General features: G+C 49.5%; 1 protein-coding gene across 1 annotated transcript in view; it reads left to right on the top strand.

The window, feature by feature from the left end:
* Gli2 (GLI family zinc finger 2) overlaps positions 1 to 16,697 on the top strand; it is a 174,049-nt gene that overhangs the window by 145,994 nt on the left and 11,358 nt on the right. The window contains exons 4-8 of the mRNA XM_013020687.1: positions 875 to 1,060; positions 10,257 to 10,458; positions 11,725 to 11,941; positions 13,070 to 13,192; positions 15,026 to 15,160. Of these exons, the coding sequence (XP_012876141.1) occupies positions 875 to 1,060; positions 10,257 to 10,458; positions 11,725 to 11,941; positions 13,070 to 13,192; positions 15,026 to 15,160 (863 nt within the window). The remainder of the gene's footprint in view (positions 1 to 874; positions 1,061 to 10,256; positions 10,459 to 11,724; positions 11,942 to 13,069; positions 13,193 to 15,025; positions 15,161 to 16,697) is intronic.

Genomic DNA, 16,697 nt, shown 5'->3' on the forward strand with positions numbered 1-16,697 from the left:
GCTAGCCTTGAGCTGAAGAGCTGAGGGACAGCGCCCAGGCCCAGAGTTCAGGCCCCACGACCCGAACCCCCCCCCAAAAAAAGAGAATGACCAAACCTTCAGTGTGCCTGTTATGGTCCCAGTGAGTGCTGAGTGCTCATCATGACCTTGGCCACTACAGTCATGATCAATAGGAATTCCACAGGGAGAGCATTTGTGCCTCCATTTACAGATGGAAAACAGAGAGAGCACCTTTGGTTTCACACACTCAGTAAAGCCTAGGACTCTCATCAGATATCTGTAACATCCAAGCTCCCAGAATTTCCCTGACACACCACCTACCAAATACAGGCCCTCAAATACGCTTGCTATCTCCTTCCTCAGCCCTATGCAGGCAGGACTGACTACAGGGTGAGCACATGGTCTCAAGGCTCTTTGCTGCAAGGGCGGGGGGGGGGGCGGCTGGTAGGTTTGAGAGACAAAGAGCTTTCTCTGAACAGACCCAGAAACTCCCCACAGGCCACCTTGCCCTGGGTATCCAGGTAGAGACTGACCTGTCCCAAAGCTGTTGCTGTGGTACCTCCTCTCACATCTTTTCCTTTTAAAAGCTATTGAGTCCAGATCCTATTGCCCTGGGGCTCTGGGCTTCTTCGAGGCTTGGAGGAGGGGGGAGTGGGGGCCGGGCAGGAAGTGGAGGAATGCTGGGATGAATCTGGTCTCCATCATCACCAGTCATGTGTCTCCACAATGGTTGAACTCAGGCCTAGCTCAGTGGTGACACTGGGGCAGCAAGGGGTGGGCAGAAGGGTCCCAGAAGAGACTTCAGTCTGGGTGTGATTTCTCTTCGCTTCTTTGGGCAGGAAATTCTGACAGCTTCTTTCTCCTTTGCCCACAGTGGCCCACGAGCACCTTAAGGAGAGGGGGCTGTTTGGCCTCCCTGCCCCAGGCACCAACCCCTCCGACTATTACCACCAGATGACCCTCATGGGGGGCCACCCTGCACCTTATGGGGACCTCTTAATGCAGAGTGGGGGTGCCACTGGGGCGCCCCATCTCCACGACTACCTCAATCCTGTGGATGGTAAGTTCTGATGGGGAAAAGTATGGGATGGGAACATGGGGCCAGGGCAAAGCAGGATGAAGAGTCCGCGCTGACTGGTACCCACAAGGCTACAGCGGGCTGTCCTTGTTCTCTTTGAAGCCAGGGTCTCTAGGGAGAAGTCTAGACTTTGTCTCAGTGTCTGCCACCCCACCATCCACAAGAAGACTAAGTCTCCAGACAACACATAGCCAGTTGTGAGGTTGTAGACCGCAAGCAGATGAAGCACAGCCATCTCTGTTCTGGTGGAAGCCGCAGTACAATGGGGAGACACAGGCAATGGCAGAACTGTTACACAAGTGGACTGGGAGCAAGCTGAGCACTGGTGGCTCATGCCTATAATCCTAGCTACTCAGAAGACTGAGGTCTGAGGATCAAAGTTTGAAGCCAAGCCAGCCTGAAAAAGAAAAGTCTGTGAGACTCTTATCTCCACTTAGTCAGAAGTAGAGCTGTGGTTCAGATGGTAGAGTACCAGCCTTGAGTGAGAAAGCTCAGGGACAGCATTTAAGTCCTGGGTTCAAGGTCCTGAACACACACACACACACACACACACACACATACACACACACACACACACACACACACACACACACACACACACACACACACACACACACACACACACACACACACACGGAAAAAAGAAATGGACCAAGAAGCACAGTAGGAAACTGAGGAGGAAGTACTGAGTAGGGTATAATTTGAGGAGAGGAAAAAGATGATAATAAAGCACAGAATTAGAAAGTGTGAGCCATGCAGAAGTCTAGAGGAAGAGCCATCCAAGCAGAGTGATCTGCCAATGCAAAGGGCCTGAGGTACCAGCAAGCCATTTAACTCCAAAGGTCAGTGTGGTTCATGGGGAGCAAGTGAAGGTCTGGACTGAGGCCAGAATTCCCAGGTAGATTGTGCCAGACAGTTGAGATGTGCCAGACACTGGAGATGGGATGCTGCAGTGTGCCAAGGAGTGAGGAGAGCTTGCTTCTTCAGTGGAAACTCAGTTGATTTCCAGACAGGTAGAAGCAGACTCATTTGGTAGAAGCAGAAATGGTCATATTTCAGTAGATTATATAGTAGCCCATGATTTGTTACTAGATCACTTACGAAGTTGAAGAGAGAGAAGTCAAGATCCACACCATGGTCTGGGGCTCAGGTCACCACTAGCCTTGCGTCCTGTTTTCTATGGTCACCAGCCAGCTCTGTACCACTGGTGGGACTCAAAGGAGCCCAACTATAGCTGGCTGGTACTTCTTAGACATGGCGAGATGCCAGGCCTGCCAGGCCTGGGGTGCACCTGACAGAGAGGAGCTCTCTGTATGTGTTGGGCGAGAGCAAATGAGTGGCAGTTGGAGAAGAATATGGGAGGGAAAGCTGGAAACTCATTAGGGCAGAAACTGCTTGGGTGAGAGAGCAGCAGCAAGCTGGAGGCAGCTTTGTTCACCAGGGCACTTGGCATTGAGCAGTAACTGAGAGGGTTGAGCAACTCTGAGAACAGGAAGGCCAAGGCTGGAGGAGCAGAGGAGAAAGGAGGTATACTCATGGGTAGGTGAGAGAGCTCATGATGATCATCATTGTATTCATTGTCATCATCATCATCATCACTAGTTGTTGAATAATTCATCACAGCCCTGCCCTCCTCTTTCCACCAAACCCTGGGGTTGGCAGAGAAAGGATTTCAGGCCTGGGATGTGGGAGAGACCTTTCTCCACATACTCATTCAGGAACAGGCAAGCTACTCCTTTCCCTTGGTTCCCAAACCATTAAAATCCAAGGAAATCTAACCAGCCCAGGATTCTCTCCTATATTTGTCACTACTTCATATATATATGTATGTATATATATATATTCCAAGCAAGTTTACTTTCGCACTGAGGATTAAATCCAGAGTCTCACACCTGCTGAGCACATGCTGTACCACAGAGCTGTGCCCCAAAATCATTTTAAAATGTTTTAGGCACTTTGGCTCAGCTTTAGTACCGGGCCGGAGTGGGGGGGCGGGGGAGGGGGAGGAATGTGTCATTCCACTGAGTCTAAGGGAGCATGCCTGAATCCCCAGCCCCTCCCCTCCCCTCCTTTGAACCATGGGGGCCGGGTAGACCTTGTTAGTCCCTAAATTTCCTGCAATCACCCTGCTCCTCCCATTGGGGAATCTTCAGTCCATGCAGTGACATGTGCCAGTGGCTCTTTCCATCGAGTTTCTTTGTCCTCGGCATACTTACAGAGGAAATCTTGCAGGTTGTCATATGGCACTAGCAGTGTGGCTCTGGGTACCACCTGTGGAGGGGTCCTAGGTGTCTCGGTAGGACTTGTGAATTCATACTAGCAAGCCACCTTTATTTGATTTTTATTTTATTTGTGCCAACACTAGGGTTGAACTCAGGACCTCTTACTCTCCCTTGGCTTTTTTGCTCAAGGCTGGCACTCTACTACTTGAGCCATAGCTCTACTTCCATCTTTTTTCTAGTTAATTGGAGATAAAAGTTTCCAGGCTGCCTTTGCACTATAACCCACACATCTGGATAACTAGAATTGTAAGCATGAACCACTATATATTCAAGTTCCTGTTTAAAGAATATATGAACTCTACAGGAGCCAGGGACCTGAGAGATGATAGGGAGTTTAGGAGATAGTGTCTTCCTGTCTGTCTGTCTCTCTCTCTCTCTCTCTTTTTCTCTCTCTTTCTCTCTCTTTCTCTTTCTCTCTCTTTCTCTCTCTCTCTCTCTCTCTCTCTCTCACATACACACACACACACACACACACACACATACGCACGCACACTTATTTGGCACCTATGTGCCTGCCAGGCCTGGTTCTAAGGTACCAGGACCCAATACACCAGTCCCCCCTTGCACTGCAGGGGTGTTGGCCTGTGGAAGCCCCTGGTTGAAACATAGAATGCCTGTCCTTACCTACCTGCACCCGTGGCAGGTTCCTGTCTTGGTACACTTATTCATGTCCTGAAAGGAGGGAACACTGCAGGGAGAGGTTTAGCATGTGGCATGGAGGTGTGAGGTGGGATGTGTGCCAGACTCAGAGGCAGCCTGGGCAGGAGGAAGCCTGGTGATCTCTCAGCCCAGCCCACTCATGTACAACCACAGCATAATTTTGACCAAATCATGTGTCCTCTGAGTAGCTGCGTATTTAATATTTTTAATTGACTCACCTTTTAGGGTTAAATAAATAAATAGATCTTAAACTGGAGCTTTCTATCTCTTCCTGGAATAGAGAACTTGACTGTGTCTGAGGAGGATCTCAGTCTTTGTCTCCATCTCCATGGAACCTGTGATCATCTCACCTGGGGAGACACACCTTACTAGTGGAAAACCCTGTAGCAAACCAAAAAGACTGAGGGGAGCCTGGCCTCTAAGAGGGTACTGGAGGCCAGATGCAGAGCCCATCTTCCTGGAGGGTCAGAATTGAAGCAGGACCAGGCTGTTCCGTGGCTTCGGGGACTTCCCAACTTCTCCTTTGGTCCTTTGGTGTTCTGACATATAGGGAGCAAAGCCACACAGCAAGGTCACAGACCAGCTGAGAAAGCCAAGTTTGCCCAGCACCCGTGGCTCATGCCCATAATCCTAGCTATTAGGGAAGCTGAGCTCTGAGGATTGTAGTTCAAAGCCAGCCCAGGTAAGAAAGTTTGTGAAACTCTTCTCTCTAATTATGACCCAAAGGCAAGGAAGTAGAGCTCTGGCTCAAGCAGTAGAGTGCTAGCCTTGAGCAAGAAAGCTCAGAGACACCTGAGTTGAAACCCCAGGACCAGCACGTGTGCACGCATGCACGCGCACACATCCACACACACACACAAGTCAAAGTCACCCCTCTGGTAGTGACAATTCACTCTTTGTCACCAGGGCCCTAATGCAGCACCTTCTTGCCTTACAGTGTTAAATATTGGTGATTTAACCACAGCTCTGCAGCCGCCACATCCTGCCTCCCCCACCTGCGCCCCATTGAGAAGATTGAAATGTTTCCGATTGAAATACTGTTTACAGCCCATATTTCCTCTGAGCAGTGTATTTTATTGTCATATTGACACTAATTTGACTTGGATGTCACCTCCATTCTGACACTCGTTCTTTATGCTGCCTGTGAATCCGGTGGGAGGGAGCATCCAGAAACAAGTTACATTGATCACAGCACAGAGAGGCAGGACCTGCCAAGGGAGAGGCTGTCAGAGGCTGAGACTCCAGGCTCAGCCTGGGACAGAGAGGGAGACTGAGGCCAAGGAGGTTAGGCTGCTGAATACAAGCCTGCACTGGGTGGTGTGTATGAGCTATCTGATAAACCTGCACACATCAACATGCAAAGCCACTTCTCTGCCCTGCCCCCATCATGTAACTAGGAATCATTATAGAGCCCTAACCGGAGCCTCTCTTTCTGCGGTCTGTGCTGCCTCTACTCCCTGATTAGATACGCTATGGATGGCCATGTGGAGAGCACTTGGGGTTCTGCAGCTGGATTCTTCAGAGTATGCATTCCATGAGTCCAGAGAAGACCTGACAAGATTGGGCCATGCAAGGGTGCTCCCTGGCCATTGGAGATGGTGGGCCCTCCATCACTGCTGCAAATCTGTGTCCTGTTGTCCCCATGGAAAGGACATCCCAGCCCCCTGCTGAGGATGGCACTGGGTACAGACAAGGCTCCAGGGTCCTTGCACGGGATAGAGCTGCCTCTCAGTCTGCAGGCCCTGGGGAAAGTGCCCAACCTAATGCCACAGAAGCCCATCCCAGCTTTGAGTGACATGTTAATGCTCCTCAGCTCACAGCAGCCCCAAGGTGGGCTCTCCAGCCCATCTTCCATGCAGTGAACTAGCTCTGAGACAGTCGGTTGCTTGACCAAAGCCCCAGGCCACAGAGGTGAGAAGAGGTCAGGGCCTGGCCTTCAGGACCAAGGGCCAGCCCTTGTACCTTCTGCCCTTCCCATTGCTCCAGAGACAGCACTAGGCTGACTATATCCAGGGGCTCTGGGCACTGACTTCATCTCTCACCTAGACAGTGAATTCTATGAGGGCAGAGCCTTGGGTCCTCCTAGCATGCCCCAGTGCTGCATAAGAGGCAGGTGGATGAATGAGCAAACTGGACTGAGCAAAAGAAAGAAACAGGTATTGGCTGGGTGATAGGGACTCAGATCTATAATCCTAGCTACTCAGGAGGCTGAGATCTGAGGATCATGGATCAAAGCCAACCTGGGCATAGATGTCCATGAGACTCCAATTAATTAAAAAAGCCAAGTAATAAGAGTGCCAGCCCTAGTACTACCATGCACGTGCACACACACACACACACACACAAAGCCAGAGACAGGTGGGGACAGGAACAGGCTATGTTAGGCTTCTAGCCAGGTGAGGACAGCAGGTGGCCTGTCTCCTAGTGACAGACCCGAATTAGAACAAGCTCTTCCACAGATGAATGGACGCTGTGGCTCTGCCAGCCCCAAGCTATAAATCATAGGCAAGACCGTGGGAAATGAATGCCAGGCTTTTCTTCCTATTTAGTAATTTATCAAGGGAAGAGGCACATTAATACACATATTTCCCTTGAGGGGTGGGAATAACAGAGATGACTATCACTGTCAGATTTGGCCTGTTTCCTCTTGTTAGGGGTGCCCAAGAGGGTGGTAATCAGAGTGTTAGCAGTAAATATATATATATATATATATATATATACACATATACATATACATATATATATATATGACAAGATGTGTGTATTCTTCCTTTAGTAAATGTTAGATTTTTTGTGTCTTCTATTTCCCTCCTTGTGACTTGTAAGCAATTGGTCTTCAGGAGGATTGACTTTTGCAGCTGGCTTTGAAGTAAGGAATGACCAGCACACTCAGGAAATAAGAACCAAGAAGCTTAAGAGAATCCTGGATGGAAGCCGATGGGTGGATGTGTGTGGCAACTGGATGGCCACATGGCCTGACTGTCCTTTCTAGAATTGCCTTACTTTCCTTCCTCATTGACTGTAGATTCACACTGTCCATCAAAATAGGCTTCTCAGCACTAAGGAAGTTGTGACTCTGCCTCTTCCCTCTAGAATGTCACTGGTTGTAAGCCCTGTACCTGGAGTTACAGTGTATCATTACAACCTGCCAAGTTAAACCACATGACCTCACTGTAGAGATCAGGAAAGAGAGGCTCAAGAAGGCTAAGTTAATCAGCTCTAAAAATGCCATTAAGGGACAGAGGTGGCCAGCTAGCAAGCTCTCTGTGTGTCTCTGTCAACTGCTGAGTTATACCTTTTCTTTTCTTCTGGGTCCTGCCCCGGGTGTAGCCACAGTGGCACATGATCCTGGCATCCATGTGCCAGCCTCATGACCCCGGTCTTCTCTTCCATGGGCTGTGTGTCCTAAGCACACTGATGAGCCTCCCCCATACCTTTGCCTTCTGTAAAAGATGGAGAACATCCACCATGGGGCAGCTGAGCTGATGAAATTATTTGACACAATCCAGGCCCTGGTACCTACTAAGGAGACATTCCGTCAGGGCTGTAGCTCTGCTGTCCCTCGTGATGTCATGGCGGTGATGTTTGGTCACCACATGGCCTTTCCATGGCTTGAACATCAGGGATACAATGCTAAGGGGAGAAGGACTTAAGCTTCTAATGCCTGAGAGAGAAAGACAGACCGAGAGAGGGAGAGAGGGAGAGGAAGAGGAAGAGAGCCAGCAGATAACCATAAGAGTGTTGGCTCACTACTACGACCCTTTGTGGAAAGATAGGTCTGACCATAGGAGCCATCGCCCAGCTTGAGGAGGAAAGGAAAGACTTCCTGGAAGAGGTGACCGTTTAGTAAGAACACAGCTGGTACACAGAGAAAGCCACACATGCATAGACCCTGTGTAGGAGGGAGCAGAAGGAGACCAGAGGGGCAAGATAAAGCCCAGCTGTGAGCCCCCATTATAATAGCAGAGGGGAGCTTGGGGAAATTTGAGGGGAAGGCGGGAACATGATCTGATTTTTAAGTTAAAAAGCTATCTTGGCCAAAACTAAGGAATGTAGATTGGACAGACAGCAGTTTATCTAGGGGCCCTCAAATGATATCCCAGCAAGCACAGGGCCAGGCTGGGCCTCCAGCTGGAGAGAAAAGGGATTTAAAGAAGGGTTCCATTCTGGAACTACCTGAGCAAGCTCAGCTGTGCAGAGGAGATGGGGGCTGGGGCAGAGGAGATGGGGGGCGGGGCTGATACCAGAATCCTCTGTCCTACACTGGGTGAGTGCTGAGGAGCTGAAGATCCCACACTGAAGGAAGAGCTCGTAGGATGGAGCAGGAGTAGAGTAGAGGAGATACAGATGGGGTGACTTGGAGCCATTTTTCAGACAGGAGGGGAGGCTGAACAGGCAAATGGCTATAGCAAGTTCACCATTCAGAGCCCTGAAAGCTGGAGGTTAAAGTTATTTGTAAGCAGAGCATCTTTCTAGGCCTGGTCCTTACCCAGTCTCTCTGAGGATAGAGGATATGGCCATAGAGTTCCCAGATAATCCACACAGCAGGGTTCCTTTGAATCCAGGTTCAAATCCCCTTGAGCAAAGTCACTGCCCTCCCAACACTAATTTCCTTACCTGTTTGGTAAGGATGATGACATGGCAGGATGGTGATTGCTGTTAACGCAGTGGGACTACATGTCACTAGGTTGTGACTGACATGCACTGGCCAGAGATGCTGACCAGCTGGGAGGGGGCTGCTTGCCGCCTGCATCCTCCCTCAGAATAGGTGGTCATGGTGTCATCCTGGCCTCTGTAAAGGCAAGGAGTAAGCCTGCTCTGTCTTTCCCTGTGCCTCCTCCTGTCCTTAGGCATATGAGCTAGGATCCTTCCTGCTAAGACAGAAAGGAGTGGTCTGACTATGTTCCCGCCCCCACCAGTGTCTCCAGAGGCATCTACGGATCACCTTCTATATACCCACCTGCCTTAAGCCATTTGCTATTACTATAGCAAAATACTGCAGTCTAGGAAACTGATAAAGAATAGAGATTTTCTTAGCTCATGGCTGTGAAGATTAGGCAGCCCAAGTTCATGGCACTAGCATCTTAGCAGGGTCTGTTTTCTATGACAACATGGGAGAAGTTGTCACATGGAGAGACAGAAGAAGTATGCTAGCTAGGTCTCCTTTTCATAAAGCCCCACACCAATTCTTATAACCTCATCTAACTATAATATCCTCCCAAAAGCCCATGTCCAGACGCCCCTAACGAGTGCACTTGGGGTAAAGTTTCTAGTCGATCAGCTTTTGGAAGACACAGTCAAACCTCTGCTTGCTAAGAGTTCTGTAAGCCCCAGCCCCCAGAGCCCAATGGAATAGACAGCAAAAAGTAGAGCTTATAATGACAAGAAAGAACATGTAGAGGAAAGAAGAATACTCTAGCTCACTTTCTTAACTGAGTACTTTTCAAAGATCAGTTTGTCCATGACCTTGGAGGTTCTGGTTTTTGTTGGCCCTGTCGTTTTTTAGACCTGTGGCAAAGCAGGACATTGTGGTGGGAGCATGGATAGAGCAAAACTGCTCATATCACATTTCAGAAGTAAAAGAGAGGAAGAAGTAGCTGAGTTTCCATGATACTCTTTGGACACACATCCCCAATGACCTAAAGTCTTCCCACTAAGCCCTAAATCTTAAAGGTTCTACCACCTCACTATAGTGCCAAGCTAGGTATCAAGTCTCTAACACATGCCAGATCCAAAGCATAGCAATGGCTGGCCTTGTGGTGGGTGTGGAAGGACCAGAGCCCTTACAGGCAGTGGCCAAGCCAGTTTTTGGCCTGGGGCTGGCTTCCCAAGTGGGTGTAGTTTGCAGAACCTTCCAGGCCACTCCTGCTTCATGCACATCACTGCCATTCTTTACGCATTGCTGAATTGTACCCTGGCCTCTGTGTCTAAGGGTCAAGACACTCACATGTGCCCAAGGCTTATATTTACTCATTAACACCCCACTGTACTTCCCAAATACCATTTTGTGTGCTGAACTGTACCATCTTACAGATGAGTCAACTGAGTCTGAACAAGATTACTTCCCACATTCAAGAGCTCATTTAGAAAGTCAGCAGAGTTTCCATTTTCATGACACCATTCAAGCAGGCTTTCCTGTCCCCTACTTACCTATCCCTACTCCCCCTTACCTGCTCCATCACCTGCCCCCCCCAAGACAGGTAACACTGATGTGCTTTTTGTTGGTTGTCCCACAGTGTCACGATTCTCCAGCCCTCGGGTGACACCCCGCCTGAGCCGCAAGCGTGCGCTCTCCATCTCCCCACTCTCAGATGCCAGCCTCGACCTGCAGCGCATGATCCGGACCTCACCCAACTCCCTGGTGGCTTACATCAACAACTCACGCAGCAGCTCAGCTGCCAGCGGCTCTTACGGACACCTGTCGGCAGGTGCCCTGAGGTGAGCCCCACCTGCAGGCAGGAAGTTGAGAACTAGGGGCCATGTGGGAAGGGTCTAGATTTTCAGTTGTCGCTGTCAGCTAAGGAGAAAAAGGTAGGATTTGCCATATTTGCGACTAAGCACACTTAGCAATTTTATCACTATGATATGTTGGAAGTGTGCCTACCCAGGAGTACCACTTCCTGTATTAGGCTTTGTCACCAACAGTGACCCAGTGACATCAGAGATGTTTGAGTTCAAAGAAGGCTTTCTTAGTATTTCACTGCTTATGATAGACAGCTGCTGACTATATAGGAGGCCACACCAAATATGACCCATGTCCTAAGCAGTTCTTGTTGGCATTGCTATGGCTGTGGCGCACCATGGCTGCATCTGCATGAAAGCACGTCAGAGCTGTTCCTCTCCCCTCTGCAACCCATGACTGTTCTGAGACTCAGATCCCCACCAATTTGACTGAAACTTGCATGCTCAAACTTAATGATGCTCCAGGAGAGGCTAGGGTAGCTAGGAATCCTGGGAGAGTTGGGCCAGAATGGGGAGATAGAAGGAATAACAAGCATATCAATTATCTTTTCCTGCACAAGTCACTCCAACAGAATGTTTTAAAACAATTAGCACATATTACCTGTGGGTTAGAAGTTTGGACTGGCTTAGCTGTGGGTCTCCCAGGGGACCTTTGTGGCTTCCTCCTTGCTCCTGTCACACCATTGGAGCCTCTGTATTGTGAGGATGTCTGTACAGCTCCTAGAGAACCTTTCACCCAGAGCAGAAGCCTGCAAGGCTGTTGACCATTTAAATGTCCTTGAACACAGACCCAGTTCCCACCCCAGTGCTGCTGAAGGGAGCAGGAAGAAGCCACATGGTCTTCCATGATATGGTCCAGGTGACCAGCAAGCATTCTGTCTCCTGTTATGGAAAGAGGGGATCAGAGTGAGCAGGAAAGACACTCCGGATCTGGACAAGGGAACATCAGAACCAGCTTCCAAAGCCAAATGGGGCTCAGATAAGCAGACAGCAATGATTCAGAAATACATCATGGGTGTCAGAGCAGTGGAGAGGCCAGGTGTAGGGCTGAGATGGGACCAGCCTACCAGTGGAGAAGCAGCTAAGCTGAAAGGGGAGGCCACTGCGGGTTCCTGAGTGAGGAAAAGCCATGGTAATGGTGCATTTATAGCACAATGCCCACCTTGTTTGGATGGCGTCCTCTCTGCCCAGGAAATACCAGCCTGAGACCCACGCACACCCTCCCTCTGCTCTCCATTGCAGCCCAGCCTTCACTTTCCCCCACCCCATCAACCCCGTGGCCTACCAGCAGATCCTCCATCAGCAGCGAAGCCTGGGCTCAGCCTTTGGACACACGCCACCCCTGATCCAGCCCTCACCTACCTTCCTGGCCCAGCAGCCTATGGCTCTTACCTCCATCAATGCTGCACCCACTCAGCTCAATAGCAGCAGCAGCAACTGCCTGAGTGACACCAGCCAGGTAGGTGGACACAGGGAGCAGGGGGGTGGGGACTATCACATGGCATCAGACGGTCATCGGGGCTGTTCACTGCTGAGACATGATGGAGGACTCGGCTCAAGCCTGGCTGGTGGGTTGATTTTAGCTGCTGGTACTTGACAAAAAGTTGCTCACCAGGAGCCCTGGGCTGGGACTATGACAAGTTTCCCCAGCATCTCAGGTCTGCTTTTTCCTGCCCATCAGCATAATAAGTAGATGGAGAAACACTCTAACACATGGGGTGTGGCACCATGTAAGGACCTAGTGCACAATATAGAAATGAGCATATGAATGCAGATTCCTATTAGAGAAGGGCTTCCCACAGGCCTTTCCACACCATCTTATTCAACTTTCCAATGGGCCTTCGGCATGCCTGTGCATCCTAACACAGTGCGACACAGATGCCCAAAGATAGATAAGATTCAGATTCTGTTTGGGTCTTGGCTTGCTGAAAAATAGCTGTTTACCTCTCTTGGCCTGAGCTAGTTCATATGCAGATGGGGCCCTACTACCCAAGATGCTCACTGTGCAGCCAAACAAGCTCCAGTAATCATACAGCCCCTGAGAGCCTCAGACTGTAGATAATGCAATGTGAATCCTTGAGGGAAGCAGCTATCTCAAGCCACCCCCTGGCAAGTGGCATGTGCATGGAAGTGGGAAGTGGATGTGGCCATGTCTTGGGGAAGATGGCAAGATGCCTGCAGAATATCCTTCCTATATCCCAGGGCCCCAGGGTGCCCCCCCAGCATCCTCTCAGATACTTGCTTTCAGCTTTTTAAGGGTCACCTGAAACTACAGCCCCTAGCCCTTCTGCCCCTGGACTGGCTGTTTCTACTCTGGAATGCTCAGAAGTTAAGCATCCTTGGGACAGGCTCCAAGAGTGCCTGGGTGGGTCTTCTATTTCCTGAGGTCCTGAGGTGGAGGCAGCAGCTTCATGAAGACTGGTAATGGCAATTGAGGTATACCTGGCAGGCCCTGGCTGGGGTGACTCAGTTTCTCATGCTTCAAACACAGAGATGCACTAGGCAGGCTATGTGGAGACAGAGGTAGAATTTTGAGTGTCATTACTCTGCATCTATATAACAGACTGCTTTCTGTGCCCTCACCCAGAACAAGCAGAGCAGCGAGTCAGCTGTGAGCAGCACCGTGAATCCTATCACTATACACAAGCGCAGCAAAGTCAAGACTGAGACCGAGGGTCTGCGGCCGGCCTCTCCACTAGGACTGACCCAGGTAACCTGCTGGCCACCCTCACTGTCCCTGTGTAGGACCAGGCCAGATCTCTTCATTTGACTGCCATTTGGGCTGTAACCTTGGTGGTAAATGGAGGGAGGGAGGAAGTAAGGGAAGGAGAGAAGAATGGAAAAAAAGAGGAAGCAAGAAAGGTAAGAGAGGAAAGACAGAGGGAAGAAGAAAGGGAGAGAAGAAGGAAAGAAGGAAGGCTGCACACATGCATAAATGGATGGATCATAGGGTGGCGTGGGCAAGGTGGGCACATGGCTGTGACCTTCTTAATGCTGTGTCCCCAGCACCATATATACTTATATATGCATATATGTATATATGCACATATTTGTATATATATGTATATATGTGGCATGCTCATCAAACATGTGCTGGCTGAATGAATGAGTGAGTAAGTGAATGGGTGAATGAACAAACTTTACCTTCTCTTCTGTGTTATCTTGGTGTGTTGTCATATCCTCACCTATATCAGCCTTGAATAACATAAGCCTGGTTGAACTGAGTTGCTCATGTGCCCTGAATGGCTCAAGCCCTCAAGTTTACCTGCTGTCCTGGAACTTCAGCCCCTACCACATTTCCATTGCCACCGGTCCTTACGGGTAGGGGAACTCAAGCTACCAGATATTCAGCCTAGCTCCTGAGTTCCTTTGGGCAAGAGTGGAGGGTGATTCCTGAAGGGAGAGTGAGAAACATGGGATAAGATATGGTTTAAGTGGTAAAGACCTGCCTAACAACCACAGAGTCATGAGTTCAAACCCCAGTACCACCAAAAATAAAAACAAAATAAAATAAAAAGAGTAAGGAGAACAAGAGCCTATAATCCTACCTACTCAGGAGGCTGAGATCTGAGGATCAAAATTTAAAGCCAGCCTGGGCAGGAAAGTACTTGAGACTCTTATCCCTATTTATCCACCAAAGGACCTGAAGTGGAGGTATGGCATAAGTGATAGAGCATCAGCCATGTGTAGAAAAAACTAAGAGATAGCATTTAGAAGCGTGCGCATGCGAGAGCGCGCGCGCACACACACACACACACACGCGCGCACGCACACACACACAGAGCCCGGCACCAGCCTGTCTTGTATCTGAGAGCATTGTGTATATCCCTTTGAAAACCCTGCTATTCCCCAAGATGGCTGCAGGCAGGCCCTCCTCCCTGTCATGCCAAGAGTATAAGTTCTGCTGATTCAGAAGCAAGCCTCCTGCCCACCAACCTTCACAGGGGCATAGCTCTATCTGTTACTGCAGACTCCCCAGCATAACTACCAAGGATGCTCGGGACCTCCTATCCCTGACTCCCCACATGTACTGGACCATCTTTCAACGAGGCATGCTTTGGGCACTTAATTTTCATGATATATTGGGTCCTGTTATTGTCAAGCAAACAGAGGGGTTGGTGACAAATTCTTCTCCCCTTGCTGACACCACAACTGATCTCAGCATGATGCATGGTCTCCACAATGCTGGCCATCATCAGGGGCCGCTGAAATTGATGAGGCTAGCACATATCCAGGGAAGATACACATGCCTAATGGCAGTGCAGAGGCAAGCGTTGGCTCTGAGAATCTAGGAAGCCCATGATCGCCCTTCACCCCAGGTAGGCTACACAGAGCCCACCTTTCCTCCTAGTGTGGGAAGCCATTTTATCACAAGGAGGTGGTTTCTGTGTCCTGTGTGCATGCACATGTTTTCCCTTGGCAGAAAATGCACTGACTCTCCTTGCTCCTGGATCCTTGGCATAGACTATATGGGGCTATTAGCACCTTGTCCTCAGGGCTCCCTGTCTGGACCTACTCATACAGGTGTGGTCTTCTCCCCCAGGAGCAACTGGCTGACCTCAAGGAAGACCTAGACAGAGATGACTGCAAGCAGGAGGCTGAGGTGGTCATCTATGAGACCAATTGCCACTGGGCAGACTGCACCAAGGAGTATGACACACAGGAGCAGCTGGTGCATGTAAGCCTCTGGTCTCATCCTGCTGGGGAGGCATGGAGCTCCTGTTGCACCTGATCTTCCTGAGCTTATGCTGTAAAGAAGGAGCTAGAAGTTGGGCACTGTGGTTCAAGCCTAACTGCTTGAGAGGCAGAGATCTAGAGGATAACAGTCCAAGGCTAGCTTGGGAAAAAGTTCAAAGAACTCCATCTAGATCAGTGATTAGGCAATATATCTGTCATCTCAGCCACGTGAGGAAGTATAAATAGGAAAACCATAGTCCAAGCTAACCCTGGTATAAAGGTAGGCATTATATCAAAAATAATCAACTGAAAAAGGGCTGGAGGTATGGCTCAGTGGTAGAGCACCTATCTGTGAAGGACAAGACTCTGATATTAAACCCCAATAATGTCATTTGAAAAAGAATATGAGGATGAGGGGGAGAGGAGAAAAAGGAAGAGGAGGAAGATGAAGAGGAACAAGAAGAAAAGAGGGCTGGGAAGGTGGCTCAGTGGCTTGCCTTCCATGCCTGAGGCCCTGGGTTCAATTCCTCAGCACCACATAAGCAAAAAGAAAAAAGCCGGAAGTGGCTCTGTGGCTCAAGTGGTAGAGCGCTAGCCTTGAGCTGAAGAGCTGAGGGACAGTGGCCAGGCCCAGAATTCAGGCCCCACAACGGGACCCCCAAAAAGAAGAAGAAGAAAAAGAAAAGAGACTGGAGAGGAAGCCTCAAGAGAAACCCGAGAAGAAGCCTCAGGAGAAACCTGGACCATTTCTATTAGTAGACTCCTAAATATAGAGTACAGAGCATAAAAGAAAATGAGGGAACAGGCCATGTGAAGTGAAGCCAGGAAGAGAATATTAAAAACAAATGCTGCTGTAATTACGCCTGTAATCCTAGCTACTCAGGAGGCTGAGATCTGAGGATTGTGTTTCAGAGCCAGCCCAGTCAGGAAAGTCCGTGAGACGCTTATCTCCAATAAACCACTCAGAAAACCCGAAGTGGCACTGTGGCTCAAGTTGGTAGAGCACTAGCCTTGAGCTGAAGAGTTTAAGGACAGCGCCCAGGCCCAGAGTTCAAGCCCCATGACAAAAAACAAACAAACAAAAAAAAAAGAAACCAGAAAAGCCATGTCTCAAATGGAGGAATACCAGCCTTGAGCAAAAAAGCAAAGGGATAGTGCTCAGGCCCTGAGTTCAAGCCCAGTACCACTATAAAAAAAAAGAAAAAGAAAAGGTGTGCAGGACGGGGATGTAGGTGAGTGGTAGGGTACTCCCCTACCATGCATGCACAAAGCCCTGGGTTTGATGCTCAGCACTACCAGAAAGCAAGCAAACAAACAATACCTAAGTCCTCTGAGTGACAGTTCTGCAGGCCTATCCCTGTGGCCGTACACGGTCACCTCCACCCCACCTGGAAAGAGCAGACTGCTTTACAAGACAGAAGAGGATCTTACTGAGCTGTGTCTGGCCCAGTTCCCTGGGAAGATGGATGGTGCAGGCACCCGGGTGAGCTGGAGCCCCCGTCAATTATTAGCAATTTGTCACTAAGTAAACCAATAAG

This window comes from Dipodomys ordii, unplaced genomic scaffold, assembly GCF_000151885.1.
Source record: "Dipodomys ordii isolate 6190 unplaced genomic scaffold, Dord_2.0 Scaffold52, whole genome shotgun sequence".
Taxonomy (NCBI): domain Eukaryota; kingdom Metazoa; phylum Chordata; class Mammalia; order Rodentia; family Heteromyidae; genus Dipodomys; species Dipodomys ordii.